The 13,971-nt window shown below is 42.2% G+C and overlaps 3 protein-coding genes across 6 annotated transcripts in view; all 3 read right to left on the bottom strand.

The window, feature by feature from the left end:
* Positions 1 to 13,971, bottom strand: part of LOC127606362 (profilin-2-like) — a 437,001-nt gene that overhangs the window by 107,451 nt on the left and 315,579 nt on the right. The gene's annotated exons all lie outside the window — the stretch shown is intronic.
* LOC127606306 (arf-GAP with coiled-coil, ANK repeat and PH domain-containing protein 2-like) overlaps positions 1 to 13,971 on the bottom strand; it is a 395,843-nt gene that overhangs the window by 191,327 nt on the left and 190,545 nt on the right. The gene's annotated exons all lie outside the window — the stretch shown is intronic.
* Positions 5,706 to 9,677, bottom strand: LOC127606168 (5-hydroxytryptamine receptor 3A-like). The gene is made up of 8 exons (XM_052074251.1): positions 9,552 to 9,677; positions 9,124 to 9,168; positions 8,277 to 8,386; positions 7,686 to 7,855; positions 7,464 to 7,624; positions 7,177 to 7,387; positions 6,008 to 6,283; positions 5,706 to 5,923 (listed from the first exon to the last, which is right to left on the bottom strand). Exons 1-8 carry the CDS (start codon positions 9,651 to 9,653, stop codon positions 5,706 to 5,708), a joined length of 1,293 nt encoding a protein of 430 aa, XP_051930211.1. The 5' UTR covers positions 9,654 to 9,677.

The raw sequence follows: 13,971 nt of genomic DNA, 5'->3' as shown, positions 1-13,971 counted from the left end.
CAGACCAGAAAAACCTGAGTGTGTTTCAGGTGACATGACTTTTGTCTTAACCTAACTCTGGAGAGCCTGTGTTCGAATGTCCACATATTGCTGTTCCACAGAACTGAACAGTGTTAACTTTCTATCGTGTGGTATATTCATGCCAAACCCTCCCGTGAGCAATGTTCCATAATTAATATTTATTCATTTCTTAACTGGTCAGAATGAAGAATGCTGAAACATTTGACACCGTAATGTTGTTATGTTGCAGACATCAAGTGACAGGTACCTGACTGAACCCTCTGGAAACCAAGAATGGAGTGAGAGATCCACTTCATCCTTACAACAGGTTACTACTTCTTATCATGATATACTAGGTTTGAATTTTCAATGTTCTTTGACAAACACAGGAGAAGTTATAAATCAGAAACATGGACTCTCCATGATTTCAGTCGTCATGTCCTCATATTTCTTCAGACCTGAAAAACCTGAGTGTGTTTCAGGTGACATGACTTTTGTCTTAACCTAACTCTGGAGAGCCTGTGTTCGAATGTCCCCATATTGCTGTTCCACAGAACTGAACAGTGTTAACTTTCTATAGTGTGGTATATTCATCCCAAACTCTCCCGTGAGCAATGTTCAATGAAAATTAATGTTTATTCATTTCTTAACTGGTCAGAATGAAGAATGCTGAATATTTTGACACCGTAATGTTATGTTGCAGACACCAAGTGACCTGACTGAACCCTCCGGAGACCATGAATGGAGTGAGAGATCCACTTCATTCTTACAACAGGTTACTACTTCTTATCATGATATACTAGGTTTGAGTTTTCAGCTTTCTTTGACAAACACAGGAGAAGTTATAAGTCAGAAACATAGACTCTCCATGATTTCAGTCGTCATGTCCTCATATTTCTTCAGACCTGAAAAACCTGAGTGTGTTTCAGGTGACATGACTTTTGTCTTAACCTAACTCTGGAGAACCTGTGTTCGAATGTCCCCATATTGCTGTTCCACAGAACTGAACAGTGTTAACTTTCTATAGTGTGGTATATTCATCCCAAACTCTCCTGTGAGCAATGTTCAATGATAATTAATATTTATTCATTTCTTAACTGGTCAAAATGAAGAATGCTGAATATTTTGACACCGTAATGTTATGTTGCAGACACCAAGTGACCTGACTGAACCCTCTGGAGACCATGAAGGGAATGATAGTTACACTTCATCCTTACAACAGGTTACTACTTCTTGTCATGATATACTAGGTTTGAGTTTTCAGCTTTCTTTGACAAACACAGGAGAAGTTATAAGTCAGAAACATAGACTCTCCATGATTTCAGTCGTCATGTCCTCATATTTCTTCAGACCTGAAAAACCTGAGTGTGTTTCAGGTGACATGACTTTTGTCTTAACCTAACTCTGGAGAACCTGTGTTCGAATGTCCCCATATTGCTGTTCCACAGAACTGAACAGTGTTAACTTTCTATAGTGTGGTATATTCATCCCAAACTCCTGTGAGCAATGTTCAATGATAATTAATATTTATTCATTTCTTAACTGGTCAAAATGAAGAATGCTGAATATTTTGACACCGTAATGTTATGTTGCAGACACCAAGTGACCTGACTGAACCCTCTGGAGACCATGAATGGAATGATAGATACACTTCATCCTTACAACAGGTTACTACTTCTTGTCATGATATACTAGGTTTGAGTTTTCAGCTTTCTTTGAAAAACACAGGAGAAGTTATGAATCAGAAACATGGACTCTCCATGATTTCAGTCGTCATGTCCTCATATTTCTTTAGACCTGAAAAACCAGAGTGTGTTTCAGGTGACATGACATTTGCCTTAACCTAACTCTGGAGAGCCTGTGTTCGAATGTCCCCATATTGCTGTTCCACAGAACTGAACAGTGTTAACTTTCTATAGTGTGGTATATTCATCCCAAACTCTCCCGTGAGCAATGTTCAATGAAAATTAATGTTTATTCATTTCTTAACTGGTCAGAATGAAGAATGCTGAATATTTTGACACCGTAATGTTATGTTGCAGGCACCAAGTGACCTGACTGAACCCTCTGGAGACCATGAATGGAGTGAGAGATCCACTTCATTCTTACAACAGGTTACTACTTCTTATCATGATATACTAGGTTTGAGTTTTCAGCTTTCTTTGACAAACACAGGAGAAGTTATAAGTCAGAAACATAGACTCTCCATGATTTCAGTCGTCATGTCCTCATATTTCTTCAGACCTGAAAAACCTGAGTGTGTTTCAGGTGACATGACGTTTGTCTTAACCTAACTCTGGAGAGCCTGTGTTCGAATGTCCCCATATTGCTGTTCCACAGAACTGAACAGTGTTAACTTTCTATAGTGTGGTATATTCATCCCAAACTCTCCCGTGAGCAATGCTCAATGATAATTAATATTTATTCATTTCTTAACTGGTCAGAATGAAGAATGCTGAATATTTTGACACTGTAATGTTATGTTCCAGACACCAAGTGACCTGACTGAACCGTCTGGAGACCATGAATGGAATGAGAGATAAATTCTCAAAATTCTCAAATTTTTAAAATTCTCATTATTTCCTGGAATATCTTGATTATTTTATTTTTCCATTTTTAATAAATAATGCCTTCTTTTACAGGTGGGAATAAGAGACGCACGTGGACAGATGATGAAGTGAAGGCTGTTGAGCGACATATGTTTGATTTCATAACAAGCCATAAAGTTTCAGGTAAAACGAGCTGTGAGTCCTGTCTCCACGCAGAGCCAGCAGCTCTGAAAGACAGAGGCTGGGTGTCCATCAAAAACTACATCCACAACAGGATATAACTGCATTAAAAAGGGAAATGAATGGCTAGTCCATTGAAATGCGAGCACGTCTGGGTACATTTCAGTTCAAGTTAACTAAAGCAATAGCAATGGTGCATTTAGGGTGGGATGGTCAATTATGGATTTCATATTTGTTGTTTAATACTGTGTTTCACGTTTGTTGTTTCATGATCTTCAAGAGCAATTTGGAAAATCCTTGAAGATGTATGAACATGTAAATTATACTGTATATCAGGCATGTCCCGATCTGGGCCTGGAGGGCCACTGTCGTGCCTGTTTTCCAGCTCTCCCGGCTGCATCACACCTGTTTCAGATGATCAGTTCATCAGTCAGCTCTGATGCAGCATTAGAACATCCTGGGAGAGCTGGAAAACAAAAAGACAGCGGCCCTTGAGGACCGACCTTGGATACCCCTGCTGTATATAAACGTACGTACGATATACAAACTTCTCACAAAAGATAGGCTTATTAGGTTTGAGGTGATATTTCGGAAAAACCCTAAAACATTTGAATTCATCCTATTTCAAGAATTTCAATACTTTTATAAAAGTTGCTTTTGTCTAACGGTAGCTAAAGAAGTTGCTACACACATGGCACAATATATGGCCAGATTCATTAAAAATTCTTCATCGCAGTATTCACATTTTGACATAATCTTCTTCAGTTCAAACAACCCTCATCTATTGCAGTGCTTTGTGTCATGGAGAGGAGGTGGCATGTTTTCTGTGTTCATAATTTCATATTTGTCAGCAATTAAAAAATAAGAAAGTGGACTGACCACATATTTAACCGTCTCTTCTTCTTCACAGCTTATTTTACTATCTTGTATTGTTAATGTGAATATTTGAGGGATGACGGGTGTAACGACTGTTTGGCACATTCGCCTCACAGTTCAGCAATTGATATTTGAATGTTTGAATCTGGGCTTCCTTCCTTTGTAGAGTTCTCCCCATGCCCGAGCATGACAATTGGACACATGTGCCTAACATATACTGTTAGTATGTAACATGAGTCAATTTAAAAATACACACTTTACTCTTAGCTGGTCTTCATAAGTCATATATACTTGAAAATGATGTGTATCTAGGGGGCTCAAAATTCACAAAAACAAGAAATGGTAGTGTGTTTGAGGGGACTGTCTCCATAATACACAAAAACCTGTCAATGTCCTCATATGTAGTAGTTTTGTCATAAATCAAAAAAAAATTACGTCCTAGCCAAAATCTGAGTAGATGGCTGTCTTCCTGATTTTTTTTCATGGTTACCATATTTTTTTGGAGCCTGTAGGACCACGGGAAAGGCATGTACCCATATGTCGGGTGAACAAACGGACGTCCTGAAAATGCACTAAAACACGTATGTGTGTGTGTGTGTGTGTGTGTGTGTGTGTGTGTGTGTGTGTGTGTGTGTGTGTGTGTGTGTGTGTGTGTGTGTGTGTGTGTGTGTGTGTGTGTGTGTGTGTGTGTGTGTGTGTGTGTGTGTGTGTGTGTGTGTGTGTGTGTGTGTGTGTGTGTGTGTGTGTGTGTGTGTGTGTGTGTGTGTGTGTGTGTGTGTGTGTGTGTGTGTGTGTGTGTGTGTGTGTGTGTGTGTGTGTGTGTGTGTGTGTGTGTGTGTGTGTGTGTGTGTGTGTGTGTGTGTGTGTGTGTGTGTGTGTGTGTGTGTGTGTGTGTGTGTGTGTGTGTGTGTGTGTGTGTGTGTGTGTGTGTGTGTGTGTGTGTGTGTGTGTGTGTGTGTGTGTGTGTGTGTGTGTGTGTGTGTGTGTGTGTGTGTGTGTGTGTGTGTGTGTGTGTGTGTGTGTGTGTGTGTGTGTGTGTGTGTGTGTGTGTGTGTGTGTGTGTGTGTGTGTGTGTGTGCGTGTGCGTGCGTGTTAAAAAAAAATTCTCCATCTTTTACCATTCCAAACTCACGCTGACTTGCTGGGTCCTATTTGTGGGCCCACCTGAAAGAGACCAAAGTACAATTCGTCCAAAATGAAGTCTGTCTGCTAGCATCACATAGACAAAGTTAACATGAATTTCCATCAGATAGCTTCTTCTGCTTATGCTGTAGTTTCAGCACCTACCACTCTCGTATGTCTGATTGAATGTGACCTACAGATGACATTATTTTGTAAGTATTGAAATTTAAATTGTTTCGATGATTGTTATTTGTGTTATTTTATCATTGTCACATAATTTTATTGACAATAAAAGAATGACCAGACTGTTCATGCGGGTTTGTGTTTGTTTGCTGCACTTATGGCACATGTTGAAAATGTCTGACAGGCATCAGATTTAATAGTAATAACCTACAGCTTCCTGACACACACACACACACACACACGGACGGAATTATTTCAGGAAAAGGCCGAAAGCGCAACAAAAGGATCTCCAACCGTGCACTGTTGGGCATTTGTTGAAGGGCTGCACAGGGAAACTGAACAAAAAATAATTTCTTGATCATGGTCAAATATTGAGAAAGAAGAGTCTACAATGTCAGGGAAAAAGAAAAATGTATTTCAAGCAAGATGACTCGTTAACAAGCTTACAAATGAGGCAATGCAGGCAATGCAGCTATCAAAAATTGAGCCTGAACTCGAGCCAAACATATACTCGTCCTATTCTTGTACCTTTCCACAAATCCTTAATCTTATCTTTAAAAACAAAGCCAAATATGATGATGATAGCTATTTAACAACAAGCGTTGATTGGTCGTTACCTGAGCGACTGTGATGTCATTTCAGTTGGTGGCAAAATGGCTGCCCCCCGAGATGGATAAAAACAGGTGGCTTTTACTGCTTAACACATATTCCACATCGGCAATATGAATCAGAACGCCATGTTTACACTAGTGTATTAACATCAGGGGTGATTTTGTGTGTGTGTGGGGCAGCGGGCTAAGCTGGGCTGATCCAGATGCACCACATGGAGATGATGACCAGGGCGTAGCAGGAGATGAGCAGGAGATAGATGCGGAAGAGCAGGAAGTCCAGGACGTAGCCGACGTGGCACCATTGCTCTTGCAGCTCATTCTCCTTCTGCATGGAAGTCAGGTGAACACGGAGCTCGCCCAGGTGCTGACAGATCTGCTGGAGCTCGGCCATCGCGGCTGTGCCTGGTAAAGTACGTTTTTGGGTCACTGAACAGTCGGAAATATGTGCCTCCAATTTGGCAAAAAAAAAGGACGAAATGTGTTCACCTTCATTGCTGATTGGGTTTTCGGCCGAAGTCCCGCTTTCGGATTGGGTAATTGGACGCTGCGCTTCAGAAGATTTTTCCTGAATCACTGAGGGAGGCTGTGGCTCCTCTTCCCAGCGGTAACAGATGAGGTTGGCGACATGTTGAAGCACCACCACCCTCACCCACCGTGGGACCGCTAGATGTTTCATGGAGTTGTTGTGGAGAACGTTCGTAATGACGACGGTCTCCAGCAGACTGATCACCATTAGGGCAAGACACACTGAGAAGTAGATACCTGCAGTCAGGAATACACATTGACGAGTAAGAAAGTGAGGGTGTCGTCGTGCTCAGGAGCGGGCGGCTCTAACTGTATGTAAGGTAATATAATATTTCAAATATAATGTGTTGTATGCACATTGCGTTGCATTTGAATGACTCTTCAATCATTGAGTGAATGTATCCATCCATTATCCGAACTGCTTTATCCTCACTCAAGTCGTGGGGGATGCTGGAGCCTATCCCAGCTGTCTTCGGGCAGTAGGCGGGGGACACCCTGAACCGGTTGCCAGCCAATCGCAGGGCACACAGAAACGAACAACCATTCACGCTCACACTCAGACCTAGAGACAATTTGGAGTGTTCAATAAGCCTACTATGCATGTTTTTGGAATGTTGGAGAAAACCGGAGGACCAGGAGAAAACGCACGCAAGCACGGGGAGAACATGCAAACTCCACACAGGAATTGAACCCGGTACCTCTGCACTGTGAAGTCGACGTGCTAACCACTGGACTACCGGGCCTCCCGAGTGAATTTATAAAGACATATTTTCCATTTTAATTAGGAGAAGGGGTCCGAAATCAACACATTTGCATTTCAACTACAGAACTTGTAGCTTTCAAACATTTACAAACCCCAAGCCCAATGAATTTGTGACCTGTAAAATGTAAAGAAAAACAAAATACAATGATTTTCAAATCCTTTTAAATTCACAGGTGTGTTGCAACAGTCTCCCTGTTGCAACACACCTGATTCAAATGATCAACTAATTAGCAAGCTCTGCGCAAGCCTGACATTGAACCTGTTCATTTGAATCAGTTGTGTTGCAACAGAGAGACTTGGAAAACATGCAGGACAAGCGGCCCTCCAGGACCTGAGTTTGACACCTAAACGTATCACAGCCTCTGACCTATGATGGGTGTTCCATTAGCGGTGCTGGGCAGCAGGTCATTCATAATGAGCAGGAAGACGGTATAGCCCAGGATGAGGGTCATCTTGAAGGAGGCCCGGTCCACGCTGTGGGGGGGCAGGTAGAATGACAGGATGTCAATAAGCATGAGGAAGGAGCTGGGGATGAGCAGGTTGACCACGTAGAGCATTGGACGTCGCTTTATCACCACCTGAACGACATGGAAAAGGAGCTTTGAACGGAAAAATGATATTTTCCTCATGAGATGAAGTACCGTTTTCACTCACCCAAAAAGTAATGATGTCCCATTCGTCAATCCCAAACTGCAAGATGGAGGTTTCTCCCAGTATGTCCACCAGTTCCCACTCTCCACTGGCTTCCAGGTAACGCTTCGAGTTCTTGGACATCTCCTCGAAGGTCAGCGCCGGGCTAACCCTCACGTCACGAACTGGAGAAAAAACAATTTAGAATGGTTTGCCAGCCTATAACCGCATTCTGTATTTTCTTACTGGTGTGCATGTAGGAGCCAAAGGTAAAAGTGCAATTTTGCACATCAAAAGGAAAACTGAAGATCTCCAGGTTGCAGGCTGAGACGAGACGCAGCATCCTGTCCCAGCGAACGTGACCTGTGTGGTTGATGTAGACGTATGGACAAGCTTGGGAGACGTCGTCGTCAACGCTGGACCGCGGAAGGTGGTGGGTAGACGGAAAAACACATTTAGTTGATGAGAAGATCCATGAGATATATGAGAGCGATATCCACTTATAGGCCAATTCATTGGGTACGCCAGAAAACGTAAATGAGATTTAAGAGCTTTTCATTTCTTTCTAGGAGGTGCAGCATATTTGAATTTCTGATCATTTTTGGGGTGTGCAACAATACACACAATAAACAATAAGCAACAATAAACATCCTTCATGAGTAAATAATAACACCTGAACTTTTCATAAAACTCCCGGGTCATACTGAAGGTGTTGTTCCTGAGTTGATAAGCAGCTTTATTGAATTGGAATTATATTTACGTTGAATCGCACACCAATGCTCGATATCCTTACGTTATGCAAGTACACGTCGGCAACTCGCGCAAAAGGAAACGCACAACTCATAGATGATGATATCTGGAGACCAGAGTTTGTTCACAGGGAGCGAAATCCTGGAGACTCCATCACACTTGTCAGGATCCCAAACAAGAAACTCATGATGCCAGTACTGCAAAAAAAAAAAGTAAGCAGCGGTGTAATGACTTCAGCGTTAGCGCTTCCTGAATAGATCGCCATTCAATTCCTGTCGTGAGAGCTTTATTGTAAAGCAAGAAGATAATGCTTGAAGTACAAAATTAAAGAATCACAGAATAATAATAAATACGACAGTCTACCCCACGTTGGCGTATCTTTTAATATTATACAGCTTGTATTCTTTATTTATATTTAGCCCATGATATTATATGCAGGGGCGGCCCGGTAGTCCAGTGGTTAGCACGTGGGCTTCACAGTGCAGAGGTACCGGGTTCGATTCCAGCTCCGACCTCCCTGTGTGGAGTTTGCATGTTCTCCCCGGGCCGGCGTGGGTTTTCTCCGGGTGCTCCGGTTTCCTCCCACATTCCAAAAACATGCGTGGCAGGCTGATTGAACGCTCTAAATTGTCCCTAGGTGTGAGTGTTAGTGCGAATGGTTGTTCGTTTCTGTGTGCCCTGCGATTGGCTGGCAACCGATTCAGGGTGTCCCCCGCCTACTGCCCGGAGACAGCTGGGATAGGATCCAGCACCCACCGCGACCCTCGTGAGGATCAAGCGGCTCGGAAGATGTATGTATGTATGTATGTATTATATGCATATTATTATTAAATTACTAATAATTCAATAAATAAAGGTAAATAAAACTGACTTTTTGATTTTTTTCACGAAAATACATTCACACTATTTTGCCAAAAATGAGGAGGTTACATACCAGTCTCAGCCACAAGAATGTTGTAAGAATTTGTGTCTTCTCATTCTTAAAACGACAACAACAACACAAAGAGAAAGGTCCTGTGATTATGATGACATCTTCCTCCATCATGCTGGAGGAGGCTGATTCAAATTGTAATATGAATAATGATGATAATTACACAATATGAAAGTCAGCTATGGTCTTCCTGACTGATTTGCTAAATTGTAGGTGTCAAACTGAAGGCCTGTGGGCCATAGCCGCGCCAAGTTAACATTTAATGTGGCCTGTGAAGGCAAACGAATGCATGCCAATTTCAGGTTCCTTGCAACACTGAAAAATGAGATGCTGCACACATTTTGTCAGCACATAAAATGAAAACTAGTTGAATAACCACTCTTGGCCATGACTGGCTTCTGATTTCAAAACTAGTTAAAGTATAAACTCACCACCCCGAGCACGGCATACAGTGTGAAGGAGATGTTGGTCACAGTGGGATTGCTCAGGTTGACCACTGGTCGGAAAGCTTGTAAATCAAAAACAGCTTGCATGGACTCATGGGATGGACCGCTTTCGCCCTGGTTACATGACAGTTCACTGTGCCGCTGTGCAGCTAAATCTACAATTGCATGAGTGGCAAACAAATGAGAAGACAGGCTGGGAATGACACTTGAAAAGTATATGGACAAGTTTTAACAAGTGACACAGACTAAATGCGACATGGGTAGCTGACAGTGTCTTTACCATTTCAGACCCTTTTCAAGTACAGTCAATATAAAATGAGGAACTGGGATTAAATGTGTGGCGTCTGAAAAGACATCTAAATACGTCTTTGGGAGTGAATGAGTTAAGTAGAAATATGTAGATGTGGATGTACTCTGTGTGTGTGTGTATATATATCTATATATATATATATACACACACACACACACCATTCAGTGGTGTAATGATGATCACACCAGGTTCTATTATCCTTGACATAAAAGAGAAAGCGAGATCTCTGGAAAGCACATGCTGCTTCAGGCAAAGCAATCGGTGAATAAGTGAGTAAAAGTAATTACCTGTAATTAGCAGGAGAGTTGTGATGAGGGGCATTATCCGATGCGACCGACACATGTTGCAAGTTTTTCCTTTCTCAGATATAATTTGATGATGATATCTACTCAGATATAATTTGAATATGATATCATTAAAGTAAAGCCCCAAGCGTGGAGCCGAGTGGACTGTTGCTGCAACACTGATTGCCAACGAATAGGCACACCGATTTTTATCATTACGGTAGCATCACGTTGGCTGAGATTAAAAATCTCTGGAGGTTACTGCAACTCGTTGGTAACATCTTAATGTTCAAATGCCAAACTTTAGTTTATTGTATTACTGGGAGGCAAGTTTTAATTCGAAAATATAGTTTGACTTTTGGGAGCACAAAAAGAGGTAAGTCAAAGAGTTTACCTTTACAGAATGGTAGTTATGGAGATGGGTATTCACTCTAAACAACCACCTCGACTTTTCCCTTGTTAACACCTTCAATAATCATTCGACCATTTTATTTTTTAACACCTTCACCTGTGGGACTTGCATTTGGTAAACTCTAGATTCCTGCATGTTTGTGTGTTGTTGAACCATGTACTGTCTTAGTTGTGGTTGTGATTGAAAAATTAGGCAACAACCTTACTGTATTAAACTTATAAATGCATTTTCCCCACACTTAACTAAAATCTTTTACTACAGCTTGTATAAAGACCATGGAATGAAACTGACTGAACCATTCATTCATTCATTCATCTTCCGTACCGCTTGATCCTCACTAGGGTCGCGGGGGTGCTGGAGCCCATCCCAGCCGTCTCCGGGCAGTAGGCGGGGGACACCCTGATGACTGAACCAACAAAACAAAAAACTCAAATAAATAAATGCAACTTTAATTGTTGACGCACAAATACTTGAAGACATATAAATGTATAATATACAGTATAAACCAATTATTTTGATGATGATGATGATGATGACAGCTGCGTCTATCCCAACTGACTTGGGGCCAGAGACGGGGAATACCTTGCCAGCCAATCACAGGGCACATGTACAGGCAAACAAATTACATTTCCATTCTTCCTTCAATAGTGGTCCACTGACAATTAAATGCCACCCTCAAAATTAACGCCACCCTTTTTCCATCAGGAAAATAAACTGGTTGTACCACTAATACACATACATAGACGGTACAGCTGCGGTCGAGCATAAAACTGGCGGACCTGGATTTTCATCCGGGTGCATGCCTCGTTTGGCGGACTGCTGAGCGCTATGGTGGGCTTTCTGGTGTACTGAGAACATTTCCTTTGACAATTAAAACTTGATGCCAGCTTGAACCTACGTCAAATTCACGGTGCATATAGTCTAATGTGATTTTGTTACATTTGATTGGGAGACAGGCAGACGGAGTCTGAGCTCAGCGGACATGTGTGGTGGATGTTGTGTATATCCTTCGTAAATATGACATCAGCGTGCATTGAACTCTTTGAATCATTGTAGAAATCAATTAAGGGATCACATTATTGTTATCATCCTCTTTATTTTAACGTATTTTCTGCACTGTAAGGCGCTTCGGAGTATAAGGCGGACCTTCCTGGCAAATGACTCTGGAGACCACGTGTGTCAAGTTTTATTGGACTTAACTGCAGCATTTGATACAGTGTATCACAGTATTCTGCTGACTCGTTTGCAGCACTTGGTGGGCATTCGCGGCAGTGCTCTTGAGTGGTTTAGGTCCTATTTAGCTGACAGAAATTTTTGTGTCAGCCTTGGCTGCTCTGGGTCACGCACTGCTCCCCTGTCATGTGGTGTTCCACAGGGCTCAATTCTGGGGCCTCTGCTGTTCTCGCTGTATCTGCTCCCATTGGGTTCCATCTTAAGGAAACATGGTATTCCCTTCCACTGCTATGCAGATGACTGCCAGATCTATGTCCCAATGAGCAAGAAAGACACCTTCTCATTAAGGCCACTCCTATCCTGTCTGGAAGAAATCAAAACCTGGATGGTACAAAATTTCTTGACGTTCAATGAAAAGAAGACAGAGGTGATATTGTTTGGTTCCAGTGGCCCTTGTACATCCCATCCTGTAGACTTGGCCCCCCTGTCTCCTTATCTTAAGTCAACAGTCTCAAACTTGGGCCTTAAACTGGACAGTAATTTCAAAATTGATCGGCAAATTGGTGCCGTTGTTAAATACAGCTTCTTTCACCTGAGACAGCTGGCCAAAATAAAACCTCTCCTCTCACATGAACACTTTGAGACAGTAATTCATGCCTTTGTCACATCCCGGCTCGATTACTGGAATGCCCTTTACTTTGGATTCAGCCAGTCCTCCATTAAGCGCCTTCAGTTGGTCCAGAATGCCGCTGCTCGCCTCTTGACTGGTACTCGTAAGAGGGAGCACATAACTCCTACTCTGGCATCCCTTCATTGGCTCACCATTCATTTTAGAGTTATTTTCAAGATCCTCTTATTTGTTTTCAAATCTCTGAATAATCTCGCGCCACCTTACCTCTCTGAGCTCATCCGCCCCTGCACACCTGCCCGGCGCCTCAGGTCGGTCGACCAGACATTATTAGAAGTACCAAGAACTAAACTGAGGCTCAGAGGGGATCGAGCCTTTTCTGCTGCTGGTCCCTATCTCTGGAATGACCTCCCACTGAACGTTCGGCAAGCCTCCTCGCTGCCCATCTTCAAAACCCTCCTCAAAACACACTTATATTCTTTGGCATTCGACTCAGCATTTGTTCTTGGTTTTACTGTTTGGTGCTTTCTACGGCCTTTATTACCGATTTGTCTTACTGTTTATTGTGCATGTTAAATTGCTCCATGTACAGCACTTTGTATGCAGCGATGGCTGTTTGAAAGTGCTCTATAAATACTGTTGACTTGACTTGATTTGACCTTCAATGAATGGCCTATTTTAAAACTGTTTTCATATGTAGGGTGCACCGCATAATAATGTGCATAGAATAGAAGCGACAATAGTGGCTGCAGTTGCGTTATGCATCCACTATGCATGCTCAAGGTAATACAATTCAACCAAATACAGTTTTATTTACATAGAGCTTTCACAACCGCTGTAGCTCAACTCAACTCAACTATATTTGTAGAGCACTTTCAAACGGCCATCCCTGCACACAAGGTGCTGCTGTAACAAAGCGCTTCACAGAAGATTTAAATTACTACGTTCAAGAAATAGGCGCATCGGATTATGAGGCGCACTGTCGGCTTTTGAGAAAATTTAATATTTTAGGTGCACCTTATATTGCAGAAAATACGGTCCTTTTAAAATCACTGCTAAGCCTGCGGCAAAGCCTTGGAGTGGTTGTGCACAGACACACACAAGGTGAAGTTGACATCATCTACCCACAACTGTCTGCTCTCTATGATTTTTTTAACATACTTTGTATGCTTCAACCTCCATCATGGACTCAAGCAAACCAATTAATTCTTCCACCATATGAAGCACTGTGACTCCCATGCATCGATGTAAAAGGAAATGAAAGGAAATGGAAATGAAGGAGCGGCTTCGACTGGCACAGAATCTAGTTAGCTGTGTTCATGACGACAACGCAAAACATCCTTTTTTAACATGTGCCGCACTCCGCTGGCTCTATGAAAATACCAAAACAAGGTCTAGCCTGCCTCTGCAGAGTCAGATCACAACTACTGTATGTAGAACCTCATCTCATTTCACAGACATTCATTCATTCATTCATATTCCGAGCCGCTTGATCCTCACTAGGGTCGCGGGGGGTGTTGAGCCCATTTGCGAACCAACACAGCAGAAACTAGAAAATGTCTCGGAATCAAATTACAAGCTGATTACATAAACGAGTT

Source organism: Hippocampus zosterae, chromosome 8, assembly GCF_025434085.1.
Source record: "Hippocampus zosterae strain Florida chromosome 8, ASM2543408v3, whole genome shotgun sequence".
Classification (NCBI taxonomy): Eukaryota; Metazoa; Chordata; class Actinopteri; order Syngnathiformes; family Syngnathidae; genus Hippocampus; species Hippocampus zosterae.
Note: the sequence above shows the minus strand (reverse complement) of the source record. Positions and strands in the feature narration are given on the sequence as shown.

Bases quoted from the DNA above. Each gene is read 5' to 3' on its own strand.
- LOC127606168 (XM_052074251.1), bottom strand. From the start codon at position 9,653: ATGCAAGCTGTTTTTGATTTACAAGCTTTCCGACCAGTGGTCAACCTG. The intron at 7,388-7,463 runs GTGAGTGAAAAC...CATGTCGTTCAG, and splicing joins GGGACATCATTACTTTTTGG to GTGGTGATAAAGCGACGTCC. The intron at 5,924-6,007 runs GTGAACACATTT...GTACTTTACCAG, and splicing joins AAACCCAATCAGCAATGAAG to GCACAGCCGCGATGGCCGAG.